Source organism: Nansenia antarctica (assembly GCF_963989245.1).
Source record: "Nansenia antarctica genome assembly, chromosome: 4".
Lineage (NCBI taxonomy): Eukaryota > Metazoa > Chordata > Actinopteri > Argentiniformes > Microstomatidae > Nansenia > Nansenia antarctica.
In genome coordinates, this window is record NC_137689.1 from 18,812,868 (window position 1) to 18,828,763 (window position 15,896).

Sequence of the window (15,896 nt, forward strand, 5' to 3'; positions counted from 1 at the left end):
GCAATATGACAACTCTAGTCGTCTATCTGTACAGTATAGTATAGTGGATAGTGTACATAGCCTTTATTTATGTAAACCAGCTCCTTCCCTTCTTGTGATTTTTTTAAAAGCGTTTTTTTTTCTTTCCTAGCACCAGGGGAGCCACCCCTCCTAAATTTCGTTGTTTGGTACCTGTACTGTAGCAATGACAATAAAGACCATTCATTCATTAACTCTGGGTTGTCTGTGTGGTTCTGTTAACTCTGGGTTGTCTGAGTGGTTCGGTTAACTCTGGGTTTTCTGTATGGTTCTGTTATCTCTGGGTTATCCGTGTGTGACAGTGTGCTGGGTTGTGTGCTGCTCTGTCAGCAGTGTATCTCTGTGTCTTTTGTCTGTGTGAGGCAACATATTCTGATCCGTTGAACGCAAGATGGGCCTTCCCCCTCTTTCAGTTAATTATCCTAATTAGTTTCTTAATGGCATACATTAAAAAGTATGTCACTGTTTGGAGGAGGGTAGCAGGACAGATGGGAGATATTCCGAAGAAACGAAGAGATAAAACTATATGTAAAAGGAAAAAAATAACATATATATGTAAAAAAAACAAAAAAACAAAAAAAAAAGGATCCTAGGTCCACCATATGTTCTTCACCTACATCTGCATTAATCGAGGTTAACATCGAAGCAATTATATTTCCTCATGCTTCTGTCATACAAAATGACCTTTTTCTCAGGTGACAGACATGTCATATAATATCCTCTTTTTTGGAAATGAAATCCTCAAGGTATAAACCGCCTTCTGGCTGGCATGGGATTCTGGCCGCACATGTGGTTGGCACCTGGGAGGTGTGTGTAATAGCACCTGACGAGAGGAAACAAATTAGCTGCGACTACACACACGGATCTACCCCCCCCCCCCCCCAAAGCCATTACATCACAACCACGCTCCTCGCAGGCAGATTGTTCACCATTTTCAACCACTATTAAGACTTGGCTGCTGAGGACCAGGCACCATACTGAGAATGAAGCCCACGGCATGACGACAAATCCCATTGACAACAATGCCAAAGCCTCAGGGATGGCATAATCTGTGTGTGTGTGTGTGTGTGTGTGTGTGTGTATGTGTGTGTGTGTGTGAGCATGTGTGTGTATGTGAGCGTGTGTGTGTGCATGTGTGCATGTGTGCGTGTGTGTCTGTGCATGTGTGCGTGTGTGTCTGTGTGTGTGTCTGTGTGTGTGTGTGTGTGTGCGTGTGTGCGAACGCGTGAGTGTGTGTGTGTGTGTGTGTGTGTGTGAGAGAAAGAGAGAGAGGTGGGGGGCATTCAGTAGGAGTCTATAAGTATGACGATCCACAAGTGCATGTTCAAGCGTGTCCTCCAAAATGTCATGGTTAATTTTCCAGTTATAAAGATCAACTGTGCATTATTCTTGTTCCCGCTCTCTTTCCACCTCTTTGTGTTTTTCTTCCTCCCCTCATCCCTCTCTCTCTCTATCCCTCTCTGTCCTGGTCTCAAGTGAACAGCTGGTGGAGAGAATTCCCCCCAATCCCTTGACCACTGTAATCTCTCTCTGCTCACACGGCTGTCTGTAAAAAGAGCCTTCCTTCATGTGTGTGTTTGTGTGTGTGTGTGAGAGAGAGAGAGAGAGAGAGAGAGAGAGAGAGAGAGAGAGAGACAGACCCTTCTAGCCTCCATGTAAAAAGCCCTAACCGTCTAACGTAACAACATGAACGACAGTGGAGATGCCTGGTGAATACTCAACTCAGCAATACTGTTTGTTTGTGTAAATGGGTGTGTAATGTTTCTGAGAGAGCTTGAGTTCAATCTGTCTGTCTCAACAGTTGTCAAACAGTGGGGAGAACATGCAAGTGTGTGTGTGTGTGTGTGTGTGTGTGTGTGTGTTAATGTGAGTTGCTGGCAGAGGCAGAAGGTTAATGAATCACTGTGTTGAACCTTCTCAATCCAATTAGTGGGGGAGTCTTACGGTATGACCTTTATCAGTGAGGAAAACACAGACGAACACACTCTCTCTCTCACACACACACACACACACACACACACACACACACACACACAGAGCCTGGAATACATACACACACTCCTTTTAACATATCGAGTTCCGAATAAATGAACTAAGACAATGCCACACACACACATGCACATAACCATTGGCTTGCATAGATTCAGACACACATGTTACTCCCCCCCCCCACACAAGCATGAACAAGCACATACAAAAGCCATCCCTCTCTTGCTCTCTGTCCCTCTCCTCCTTTATCTATTTCTGAAACACAGCGTGGTGAGGTTCCGATTGTTAACCTAGATCTGGGAGGCGACATGTCACTTTGCGTTATTCACAGTCATCACACACCCCCCCCCCCCTCACCACCACCACCATCTCCCCTACAGACCAAACCCACCCACCCCGGGAACAGTGACTGGACTGTCCCTAGTAACCCTCCGCTACAGACACTGCATGTCTCTCTCTCTGTCTCTGTCTCTGTTTCTCTCTCTCTCTCTGTCTCTCTCTCTCTCTCTCTCTCTCTCTCTCTCTCTCTGTCTCTCTCTGTCTGTCTCTCTCTCTCTCTCTCTCTCTCTCTCTCTCTCTCTCTCTGTCTCTCTCTCTCTCTCTGTATGTCTGCCTGGAATTATTTGAACATCTCTTAACCTTAATTGAAATTAACCATCGATGTTTCAAAATCAAGACAATATTGAGCGGATGACACCAGATTGCGACCGAGCGCCGACTCCACATGAAATGCTTTCCGCCGCTACACGTACACGCGCATTTACGCTTATGGCGCCCATATGGCCAGCAGCAGCCCTGAGGACAGGTGAGGGAACATAGTAAAAGGGACAGATGAATTAAGAAACAGGGAATGTGTAACGTGAGGAGAGATACAGACAGAGCAGACTACTGGAAGAGAAGAGGAAGAGAGGGAGAGAGAGAGGGAAAGAGAATGAGAGAGAGAGAGAGAGAGAGAGATGAGAAGGATAGCGAGACAGAGAGAGAGAGAAAATGAGAAAGAGACACAAGAGACACACACACACACACACACACACACACACACACATACACAGAGAGATAGAGAGTAAGACACGAGTCATGAGAGCGAAAGAGAGAGAGAAACACAGCAAAAAGTAATTTCTTCCTACCAGGCAGCATTTCATTTGTTTTTTGGCCTTAATTATCTTAATAAGATATTATAATTTGTTAATGAGATTTTATTACTGGTTCTGAGTAATGTTTGAAACTAGAATTACCAGAATTGTAAAGCTGTTTGATCAACACTGATAAGTACAACATGATACAGTCAAACCACATGAAACCCATCTGGATATTAAAACGAGCCAGCTAGTTCACTTAAAAAGTTAGATTTCATAACTAGGGCTGAACTATTTGGATGTTGTGTATCCTCCTTTCCATTTCTCTCTGGAATCCATTAACGTATCTGTTACTTTTTGGTATTTTGGGATATTTTTGTTCCAAGGTCATAGAAACGTATTTCTCAAATTCGACAGCCTCCTTTGTACTTCTTCCCACACTCAGCATGGTTTGATTAAGAAAAAGTTTGGCACTATGCAGGTTGAAGAAGTCATGAGGAGATAAGATGAGGCAAGGCTTTAGGAGGTTTGCTTGGCACGGTGCATCTCTAATAAAAACAGTTCTATTTTGAATTGCACAATTGCCACAAACACACACACACACACACACATACACACACACACACACACACACACACACACACACACACACACGCGCGCGCTCACACACACACACACACACACACACACACACACTGTCTACTCCTCTTCTGTCTACCCCTCTATTTCAGTTTAAAACTGATGAATAATCCAACATCTCCTTCTCAATTATTAACCTCCCTAAGCATCACATGCAGATGCAATGACTCAACAAAACACACACACACACACACACACACACACACACACTTTCACACACACACACACACACACACACACACACACACACACACACACACACACACACACACACACACACACACACAAAGGCCAAGTGACTTACTCAGACAAGCACACGCAACATATTACACACATAAACATGCAATGTACAAACACACAAAAACACATGTACATACACATACACAGACACAGACACAGACACACACACACACACACACACACACACACACACACACACACAAAGAGTCACCCCGCCGAGCAGAGCTCACACAGACAGAAGCAGTCAACGTTGGAGATGTGAATTATTCAGCATGTGTGTTTGGCTTGATGTGATGGTGGTGGTGGGCCGTGCGGCGTTGCTGCCAGTATGCGCCTCTTTCATCTCTCTCATGTTGTTTTGGGGAGGACTTGGGCTGAACTGTTCCCATGGGACCCCTGAGTTCAGAGCCCCATTTACCAGAGTTGCCAGAGTGACTACAACACACTGACACTACAGAGAATGGAGAAAAACACTCCCCGAACACCTTCCCATCTCTGTAGAACCCATAGAAGCACACCTGCAACGCTAAACATGCACATCTGTCAACGACCTGCGGAAATCACCATATGCGCCTGTGAGCGGAAACACATTTGTGTCAAAACATGCTCACCTATGCATCGTTAGAAACGATTTGCATAGAACACACTCATGGACACGGAGGCGTGCTCATACGTGCGCGCAAACAAACACGCACGCACACACACAGACAGACACAAACACAGACACACGCAGAATCCTTGGGCCCTTTGGATGTGCTGTGGTGGCGCATGGATGCTCGCCTGAGCTCTAGACTGAGCTAGCGTCCCAGCTGACTGGGTCACTCCACTCATCTGCCCTTGAGCTCTCCACCGGATATTACGGCCAATTACACACCGCGGCTCAAACGACCTCAACATGTTTATGCAAAAATATGTAAAAACAGCAGGCCCGGTGAGTGAATTCCCCCTCCTCTCTCCCTCTCGCTCTGGCTCTCTGAGCTCCAACTCATTACTGCCATATTGGAGAAATTAACAAAATGCCAAGATAGGTTAATTAATTGTGATATCCCGGAGGTCACACAGACACACACAGACACACACACACACACAGGCACACACACACACACACCCCCACTCCCCTTACCGATGATATAATAGTCCTGCAGGTTCTTGAACTCGTGGCCCCACAGGTTGGGGGAGAACTCCTGGAACTTGATGGTGAAGCGCATGTCGCTGGCGGGCTTGTCACAGGTGAGCAGCAGGTTGGGAGCTCCCATCACCTCACAGCGGTCCGCCTGCTCACGCGTGGACACCAGGAACAGCTTGTAGAACTCGTACTCGCTAGGCGAGCGCGGGCCGGGGGGGTTGGATGCAGGACAGATCAGGTCCAGACGGTCCCCTATCTGAGGGTACAACACGTAACCCCTGTCATCCCCAAACCTGCAGACAGAGAGATAGAGAGAGAGAGAGAGAGAGGTGAGGATGGTACCCATAGAAACCAATGATTGACAGTGTGACATTTAACCATCTCCCGCTCTGACAGCTTGTGTTTGGAGAAGAGGTCTCATCTATTCATGGCATATTATAGAGACACAGACAAGCAGGCCCGTGGGAGAAGGGTACATGTCTGTGTGCGTGTGTGTGTGTGTGCGCGTGTGTGTGTCTGTGTGTGTGTGTGTGTCTCTGTGTGTCTGTGTTTGTTTGTGTGTGTGAGTGAGTGTGTCACTGTGTGAGTGTGTGTGTGAGTGTGTGTGGGGGGGCTCGATCCTCTGAGACCACTTCAGTCACAGCACACATTATCCTGTCATTTAGAGGACGCCCTTATTGAAAACATTTCGCACGGAATACAAATCACATCACGTCACATGCCTATCAGCAGCATCAAACCCCATGAACCAGACATTCAACAACACTGCGATTCCCAGTCAACCGTGATCACGGAAACTCGACACAGCAGCACAGAGTAACCAAGGAGTAGCGACCAGGGAACGGTGTCTGGAGGCTACGACGAGTCGTTTATGTCGTTCTGTAGGGGGTTTCAAAATGTACGTCAGCAAAGCTGGAGTCAAATATATTTAAAACATTTGCATGCACAACTAAGCTCTCTAATTGTAATTCTAAGCCACAAATGATTCCCCCCCCGAGGCAATTATGCAGCCATGGTTTCTGCTTTTGTTGTTAATACAACTTCTTAGACTTCTGGGATTTGGTGGTGTGGTCTTTGTAGTCTGGTCCGGACTTCCACTGCGAATGGTCCATAATTCCCGCTAAATCCACGCTCACGGTCAGGGGGTCACATGTAAAATTCGCGGTCACTTCAAGGTGAAAACATGCCAAATTGTACACCTTGAATCTCCCATAACCTTGAGTCACAGGCTCAACCTTACACCTGAATATAGATTGTGATGACAACCACTGTTTTAAAAATAACCGTTTGCAGAAAGAGGTGCAGAGAGGCTGCAGTGCCTGCTTCTCCACTAAGCCCTTAGAGCCTCCAGATCCCACTGACATTTCAACACAGGAAGAGACAGGGAAGAGGAACCAGGGAGCTGCAGCTCCTTCTCTCTCTCTAGCTCCCTCCATCTCTCTGTCTCTCTCTCTCTAGCTTCCTCCATCTCTCTGTCTCTCTCTCTAGCTCCCTCCATCTCTCTGACTCTCTCTCTCTCTAGCTCCCTTAAATCTGTCTCTCTCTCTCTAGCTCCCTCCATCTCTCTGACTCTCTCTCTCTCTCTAGCTCTCTCCATCTCTGTCTCTCTCTCTCGCTCCCTCCATCTCTGTCTCTCTCTCACTAGCTCCCTCCATCTCTCTGTCTCTCTCTCTCTCGCTCCCTCCATCTCTGTCTCTCTCTCTCTAGCTCCCTCCATCTCTCTGACTCTCTCTCTCTAGCTCTCTCCATCTCTGTCTCTCTCTAGCTCTCTCCATCTCTGACTCTCTCTCTCTAGCTCCCTCCATCTCTCTGATCTCTCTAGCTCCCTCCATCTCTCTGACTCTCTCTCTAGCTCCCTCCCTCCATCTCTCTGTCTCTCTCTCTCTAGCTCCCTCCATCTCTCTGACTCTCTCTCTCTAGCTCCCTCCATCTCTCTGATCTCTCTCTCTAGCTCCCTCCATCTCTCTGACTCTCTCTCTCTAGCTCCCTCCATCTCTCTGATCTCTCTCTAGCTCCCTCCATCTCTCTGACTCTCTCTCTAGCTCCCTCCCTCCATCTCTCTGATCTCTCTCTCTCTAGCTCCCTCCATCTCTCTGACTCTCTCTCTATCTATACAATGCCATGCAAAAGTATTCACCCCCTGCACAATATTCTAATTGTGTTCCCTTAGGGCCTACATTTAAATACATTACATTGGGAGTTGTTTACCACTGATCTCCACAGCATACTGGACATTTTCCAAGTGAAATACAATTTTTTTAAATCAATAATTTATTACAAATGAAAAACAGAGTATACACCCCCTTGCTGTGGCGCTCCTAAAATTAGCTTGGATACAAGGAGTGCAAGGATAATAGATGATGTGATTTCAGAATTAATATATTTGTCTTAGTAGGATCCCTGATTTGAATAATCACACACTGTTAATTAACCTACCAATTCAGCAAATCTCTCAATGTTGTCTTTATCCTGACAAATTCCCCAGTCCCTACCAGTGACAAGCATACCTATAAAATGATGCAGCTACACTACTGTTCATGGGAAATGGTGTGAAAACAGCGATGCGTGTTCTGGATTTGCCCTCACTGTCTCTCTCTGTCTCCCTCACTGTAGCACTGTCTCTCTCTGACTCCCTCACTGTAGCCCTGTCTCTCTCTGACTCCCTCACTGTAGCCCTGTCTCTCTCTGACTCCCTCACTGTAGCCCTGTCTCTCTCTGACTCCCTCACTGTAGCCCTGTCTCTCTCTGTCTCCCTCACTGTAGCCCTGTCTCTCTCTGACTCCCTCACTGTAGCCCTGTCTCTCTCTGACTCCCTCACTGTAGCCCTGTCTCTCTCTGACTCCCTCACTGTAGCCCTGTCTCTCTCTGTCTCCCTCACTGTAGCCCTGTCTCTCTCTGACTCCCTCACTGTAGCCCTGTCTCTCTCTGACTCCCTCACTGTAGCCCTGTCTCTCTCTGACTCCCTCACTGTAGCCCTGTCTCTCTCTGTCTCCCTCACTGTAGCCCTGTCTCTCTCTGACTCCCTCACTGTAGCCCTGTCTCTCTCTGACTCCCTCACTGTAGCCCTGTCTCTCTCTGTCTCCCTCACTGTAGCCCTGTCTCTCTCTGACTCCCTCACTGTAGCCCTGTCTCTCTCTCTGACTCCCTCACTGTAGCCCTGTCTCTCTCTCTGACTCCCTCTCTCCCTTTCACACACACTCCCTTCATCAGATCAAGGAGTTTCAGCATGGTACAGAGACTAGGGACTCGGGAGTGTTTTAGGATAAATGACCGGCTGTTATATTTCACTCTTTCAAGGCTGTTCCGGTGATATAGGAAGTGAAGAACACCTAGTTGTGGCTTTCAGCATAGTCCTAATGGGCAGCTTAACCTTTGTCCTGGATAACAACACTCGGACAGTTGGACAGGCTCCCTGTGATCTACCATGAGAGAGCAGAGGTTAGGGTTAGGGTCTGACCTTTTCATGTGTCAAGACACCATTGTTACATCATAACAGAGGGAGTTCAGTTCAGCACACACGCCACATGTATGTAGGCTACTGTAGTTAGTTACATGGGAAATGAAAACACACCCACAATAAGACATTTAAGTAATCTTTACATAAGTCATTACATATGACCGATGTTATTGGGACATTGACTAGGATGTCCAATTAAAAATGATCAAAGTGTAAAATAATGAACCTCTAAGAAAGCGAATGATACAAATCATGTGTTTTTACACTTGAAAAAGCTCAAACTCTGTCAACAGTGCTCTGTGCTTATAATCGGTGTGTTAGGTTACGAAATCCGACTTTTTGGATCAAATGTTTATGATATGTTAGAGGAAAAAAACCCACTGGACGATTCACAACATGAAGGGTCATATTGTTTTGTTCAAATTTATTTAATAACATTAGGATGTGACATTTCATCACCAAAGCTCTCACTCTCAATCTGGCCAGTGTTTCTCTACATTGGCCTTTGCAGGTCTTGCAGGTCTATCTCTCATGTTAATGCCAGGATTCACATGACACCCCAATCACACGCTTCTGTGTTCAAGGAGCCAATCAAGCGTGTCTGTGACATTTCTTTACACACGTGACATGACTGATTGCTACGGTGGCCACACCGCCACTGTCTTGTCATAACTGTTGCCTGAGGTCATAACCTGAAACTACCCGCCTGATACCGTGCATGGCTGACCTTGTAAAGCAGGTTCAACAACACCTCACTTAGGGCACATTGTTATAACATGAATGCTGGTATTGAAGCTTGAGAACGAACTTCATGGTTGGTCAGTGTTCACGGTCTTCCAGGTATTTGAGGGATTAGTGTGAAAGCATGATTGAACAAAGCTGAAGGGCATCAGGGGAGGCTGGAGGAGGCAGAAATCGGAGGACGGTCTCATTGTAATGCATGGAATGGAATAAGGAATGGTGTCAAACACGTGTTTCATACCAGTGTCTGATACCAGTCCTGATACCGTTCCATGCATTACAATGAGCCTGTCCTCCGATTTCTGCCTTCACCAGCCTCCCCTGAAGGTCATACACCATGGCCTTATTCAACATAGTTGACTGCTTTTGGTGGAGCACTGAGGGCGCCCCTTTGAACTGGGCTGTGTTCATGTTCATCTGTACGTACTTCCTATTCATCTGATCAGTTGACTGTAAAGCAGCAACTTCGTCTCTCCCATGAATATTGAATATATCCTCCCTGGAAATGTTGTGTTGTAAGAACCTGTTGAGTTACTAACTTTATCAGAACTGATGATGGAAAGGATTCTAATGCTGTAGTCGTGGTACTGTAGACCTATTTAAAACTCCAGCATAAATGATGCACCAGGAAAGCATACATAATCTGAAGTATAAATATCCAATGAAAACTCGTCAACATGAATCAGTCCTGAGGTACGACAACACAGGGATCAAGGAGAGGGCAAGTATTACTTTTGAATGTGTGTGTCTGTCTCTGTGTGTGTGTGTGTGTGTATTCACGAGAGTGTGTCCAATATATGTTTACAGTCTCCCCATGTCTTTGTGACCCTATCCTCAGAAGATGTGTGTTGCTCGCTCCCCCGTCTCTGTGACTCCTGTGGGCAGATTAAAACGTCTCCGTACTGCCTTCACGGCCCAGTGTCTATGGGAATGTGGCTGTTTGCTTAATTGACAGTCTGCCTTCTCTCCTTCTGGTTTATACCCACCTCTCTACAGTAGCTGGAGCTGTGTCGGTATTAACCCCACACTCTAATGAATCAACTCCCGGCTCCTCATTCTGCCTCGTCGCTCTGATAGGGACGTTTTTCACCCCGACGTCTACCAGTAATCCCTCCTACAGCGCCGTGCTCCGGCCCCGGTCTGGAGGTTCTGTATAGGGACAGTATCGTACCAGGAGGCACCGGGCTCTGAGGTCCACCGAGCCAGGGCGAGGCCAGGACCCCCCTCTGCTACTCAGGGATGTGCACAAGAGGGGCGAAAGGGGGGAAAAAGCTTGCCCCCTTTGCCCTACCACTCACAAAGTGCCCTCCTGGGTGTTATTTTCCGCATTGCATCGCTCCCCTGTTGTTCGTAATGCACCCCCCCCCCCCCTAACTCGTGGCCCCCCATGTTGCCCTTTTTTTTGGGGGGGGGGGGGGGGCACCTGCCCTTCCATAAGTCTATGCAAGTCCCTGCCGCTGCCCACCCAGACACAACAGGGGGGCTAGTGTACTGTAAGCCTTGCCTGTGGCGCTTTAATAGCCATTGGTGCATGAAGATGGATCATGACTTTCAGGCAATTTAAACAATTAAATCCAGGGTCCATTCAATCCATATCAACCAGTGTATTACATGGTCATAGCGTGCTAGCAGCACTGGGCAGGATGTGTTCTTCAATAAACACCTCATTCTCTGGTCGCAATCCATATTGATGAGTACTCACAAAGAAGTTAATCCTTTTTGTCATAGAAGCAAAATAGTCATTGTAAAAAACATTGTGGATTTAGCTATGTCAAAGCCCTTAACCATAGTGGAGAAGTGTTACTACTCTGCCCTTGGAGAAGCCCTCCCCCTGACCTGCTAAGTGAGTGCTGCTTTATCTGAAGAGCTTCCTGAGTGATGTTTTGAGCTTTTATCAGTGTTATTCAATGAGTTAAGGACTGAGAGATGGCAGTCGCATTCCTGCCCCATGACTGAGCTTCTGCATCAAACGCTGCTCTTAACATAGACCCGACATGACACAAGCATAGCTCTCGCACATAACGACTCCAACTCCACACCAAGGTCAGTCCCTTGAAAGGGAGATCTTGGGCACTCAGTGAAGAGAGTTGGGGTTCTCTAAACTTTGGGGAGCCCTGCTTGCCTTGGTGGATTCTCATGTGTATGGATGTGAGAGGGAGATGAGAGAGAGAGAGAAAGAGAGAAAGAGAGAGACAGAGAGAGGGGAGATAACTCCCTCCTTCTCATTTGCCTTCCTTCCCTTCTCTTTCCCCTCCTCTTTTTCATTTCTGTCTCCCCTCACACATACTTGCTCACCAGGGAACCAGTAGGTTTTCACTCTTTGTCGTGTTTTTGAATAACAAGTTTCAGAAGAGCATTTCAAGCGGGAAAGATTGAGACATTACCTATGGAGCCTCAGAGACAAAGAGGCAGACAGAAAAGGGAAAATAAGAGACGCAACTAGGTTTCAATTCGGTGAAAGTTGAAAGGGTAATCGGGTTGTTATTTGTTAAAACAACTACATGTCCTTAAGCCTCATTTGTTTGTTTATGTTGGCATACTTATTGCTGACATGGCTCTTGGACTTTATCCTCTCCAATCACCAATTACCCATAACTCTCTGCAAAACATACAGAAACATATTATTCATGCCACTTAACCTTCATGAAAGAGAGAGGGAAGAGTGGAGCGAGACAGACAGACAGTCATAAACACACAGACAGACAGAAGAGGCAGGGACAAAGATAATTGAGAGAGGCAGTGCAGTAGAAAGGGACACAGAGATATGGGAGGAAAAACATTGTGACAGATCAAACAAACAGAAGTTAATGGAAAACAGCCAAGTATGTCTTTTTTTCTAACAGAGATACAATGAACACAGCCTTAAAAATCCATTTCAGCTGTGTAATGTTTTAAGGTCATAATCGCCCGCCCCCCCCCCCCCACACACACACACACACACACACCTCACAGCAAAACCATCATCAGTGCAATCTTAAGACTGCAATTACTCCATTCTCCACAACACACTCTCATGCGATGCCAATGCTTTGATGGCATGCCAGAGAAGCACCTTTGAAACAGAAAATTAAAGATGTGAAGGGCGGTGAATGGGGATTTGGAAATGATACTAAGGTGTGTGGGAAGCTAATATGTGGGAAGCTAATAACCACAGTATGTGTGTGTGTGTGTGTGTGTGTGTGTGTGTGTGTGTGTGTGTGTGTGTGTGTGTGTGTGTGTGTGTGTGTGTGTGTGTGTGTGTGTGTGTGGGGGGGGGGGTTATAACATCTACATACAAAATATATGAAAGGAAGATTAACTCCTTTATGTCCTAAACTCTTTCAATGATTTACCCATCACTCTAAATGTGACACGGTCTGGTGAAAAGGCCTGCATTTCTCAAGTCGCGCATAATATTTTTTATATTACGAAAGTTTAAGTGTTGAAGAGCCCACTCAATATAACAAACAGCAGTTTGAGGATCACTAAATACTTTGTGAATTGGACTCTGTGTCGTCTGCCGTCCTGCTTCATAGGCTACTGGGTAAGTGATACATGGCTTGTAAACAAACTTGTGTTTTAGGACGTGTTAAAAAGCAAGAACTGTGTGAACGTCTAATTATGTGTAGTTATGTGTTTTTAGCAGGTTGATGTTCTATCAGCATGTTGTGATGTGCTAAACATGATGTTAGATGTTCATAGCGATGTGCTATGTGTAGCATAGATCTGGGATTGATTGCTATTGCCTCCGTAGCATTACATCTTGACAATGTTATCATCGATCGACTAGTGTGGTCTAGTTGTCGTTGGAAGCTGAACAAAGATGGTCGTTGAACGTTGCTCCAGAGACCAGAGTTATTATTATTATTATAAAGTGTATCTTGTAAGTCAGAGAGAACAACAAGACACGACATGGTGTCAGAAGATGTGACTTCTTCACAAATATAAGGAATTGCGAGGCGCCGTCGATCGACGCAGAGACTTTGTGGAGAACTATAGTTAGCTATCGACCCCGTGCGACGTTCGTTCGTAGTAGCTAGCGAGTGAAAGCCTCGCCATGGAACAGCTCAAGCCTCCCGCGCCGCTCTCTGGAAACGTGAGTGAGAATTGGCGTCGGTGGAAACAACGTTTTGAACTGCATATGATTGCCGCTGGTGCAGGTGATAAAGATGAGTATGTGAAAATAGCCATCATGCTGCACACCATAGGAGAAGAGGCATTAGAGGTATATAATACATTCACCATTGATTTTGAAGACCCAGCATACGAGACAATGAAAGAGGTCATGGATGCATTTGAAGCATACTGTACCCCCCAAAAAGAACATTGTTTTTGAACGTCACCAATTCTGGTCCCATTCTATGTCAGAGGGAGTTAGTGTCGACAAGTTTGTGACTGAACTCCGCCAGAAATGCAGAGACTGTGAGTTTGGTGCAGGTGAGAATGACACATTGAGAGACAAAATGGTGTTTAGCCTAACTGATCCTCGCATGAAAGAGAGAGAGACAGACCTAACCCTGGACAGAGCACTAACCATATGCAGAGCTGCAGAAGCTGCCAAGTCACAGCTGCAAGCTATGGGGACAGGGCACGCAGACGCCCCAGTTCAAGCACTGTCCAGAGGAACTACTAGCTACTCTGAGATGAGAAGAGGATACAGAAAACAAAGATCGTCAGGAAGAGCAAATGAGCAGACGGACAGCACAAACACATGCGGGAAGTGTGGAGGGACACACCCGCCCCACCAATGTCCTGCCTTCGGGACCACATGCCACAAATGCAACAAGAGAAACCATTGGTCCAAAGTGTGTGGCGCACCACAGCATGGGACAGTCACAGCAAGGTCAGTCAACTTGAGAGCGAGGTAGATTCTTTATTTGTAGGCTCAGTGTTCTGTGTTAGGGTAGATAAGATCACGCAGCAGACAGACAACGCGTGGTACACCACAGTCAACCTCAGAGACACCCCAGTCAGATTCAAGCTGAACACGGGGGCGGAGGCGAACGTGCTTCCAATGTGCATTTTCGAGAAGATACCGGGGCCCCCACGACTAGAGCCTACACAGACACTTCTCATTGCCTATGGAGGAGCACGCCTGAAACCGAAAGGAACAGTGACATTCACGTGTGAGACCCAATAGAGCAATAGCAAATCAAAAAATGTTTGTGACTGCACAGTCCACCACGCCCATCCTGGGCAGAGAAGCGTGCGAGACACTGCAGCTCGTGAGAAGAATAGAGACGCTTGCAGTCAAGGCACCAGCTACAAAAGAGGAGCTGGTGGAGCGGTACGCATCTGTCTTCAGTGGCCTGGGTGAGTTCCCCGGTGTGCACCACATACACACAGACCCAAGTGTGGCCCCAGTCGTCCACGGATGCAGAAAGATCCCAGTCAGTGTCGTGGACAGACTGAAAACAACCCTGAAAGAGCTTGTAAAAAAGGACGTCATAGCACCTCTGACAGACCCGACCGAGTGGGTGAATAGCCTCGTCATCTCTGAGAAAAAGAACGGATCACTGAGGGTGTGTTTGGATCCTCGTGATCTGAATGAGGCAATCAAGAGGCAGCACTACTCGATACCAACCCCGGAGGAAGTCCAGAGCAAGCTCTCTGGGAAGTCAATATTCACGATCCTGGACGAGAAGGACGGATATTGGCAGGTGAGACTTGACGAGCCATCATCTGTGCTGTGCTCATTCAGTACGCCGTGGGGAAGATTCCGCTTTAAGAGACTTCCTTTTGGCATCAAGTCCGCCAGCGAAGTTTTTCAGCAAAAAAACTGTGAGGCTTTTGGAGACATCGAAGGAGTCCATATCATCGCAGACGATATGATAATCGCCGCCGCCACAGAAGAGGAACATGATGGCATCCTTCACAAGGTCATGGAGAGGGCACAGAGAGCCAACGTCAAGTTCAACAAGGAAAAAATCCAGTACAAAATCAACACCGTCAGACACACCAGAGGGAGTGCCACGTCATTACACCAGAGGGAGTGAAACCGGATGACACAAAGGTGACGGCCATCAACAACATGCCGCCACCAGAGGACAAGACAGGGCTGCAGAGGCTGTTGGGGATGACGAGGTATTTGGCTCAGTATATCCCTGATGAAGCTTCAGTGACTGCCCCGCTCAGACAGCTGCTGAGGAGAGATGCAGCTTGGCAGTGGAACCATGAACATGATGATGCTTTAAACAAGCTGAAGTCAGCCCTCACCAACGCCCCTGTGCTGAAGTTCTATGACCAAGCCATGCCTCTCACCATACAGGCTGACGCGTCGAAAGATGGACTGGGAGCTTGTCTTCTCCAGGAGGGGAGACCGCTGTGCTATGCCTCACGAGCTCTCACAGAAGCTGAGAGAAACTACGCCCAAATAGAGAAGGAGTTGCTGGCGATAGTGTTCGCAGCCAAACGCTTCCACCAGTATGTTTACGGCAACACTGTCACAGTCCAATCTGATCACAAGCCACTTGAAGTGATTTTTAAGAAACACCTGAGCAAAGCCCCAGCAAGACTACAGCGCATGTTGCTCCAGCTTCAACGGTATGATTTGAAAATAACATACACGCCAGGAAAAGACATGCACGTCGCCGACACCCTTTCCCGCGCGTTTGTCACCGAACAGGCCGAC

General features: G+C 47.0%; 1 protein-coding gene across 1 annotated transcript in view; it reads right to left on the reverse strand.

The window, feature by feature from the left end:
- The window catches only part of LOC308156417 (ephrin-B3-like), a 43,331-nt gene that overhangs the window by 15,030 nt on the left and 12,405 nt on the right, over window positions 1-15,896 (reverse strand). Inside the window, exon 2 of the mRNA XM_080529755.1 lies at window positions 5,086-5,381. Coding sequence (XP_080385881.1) covers window positions 5,086-5,381 — 296 coding nt within the window. The remainder of the gene's footprint in view (window positions 1-5,085; window positions 5,382-15,896) is intronic.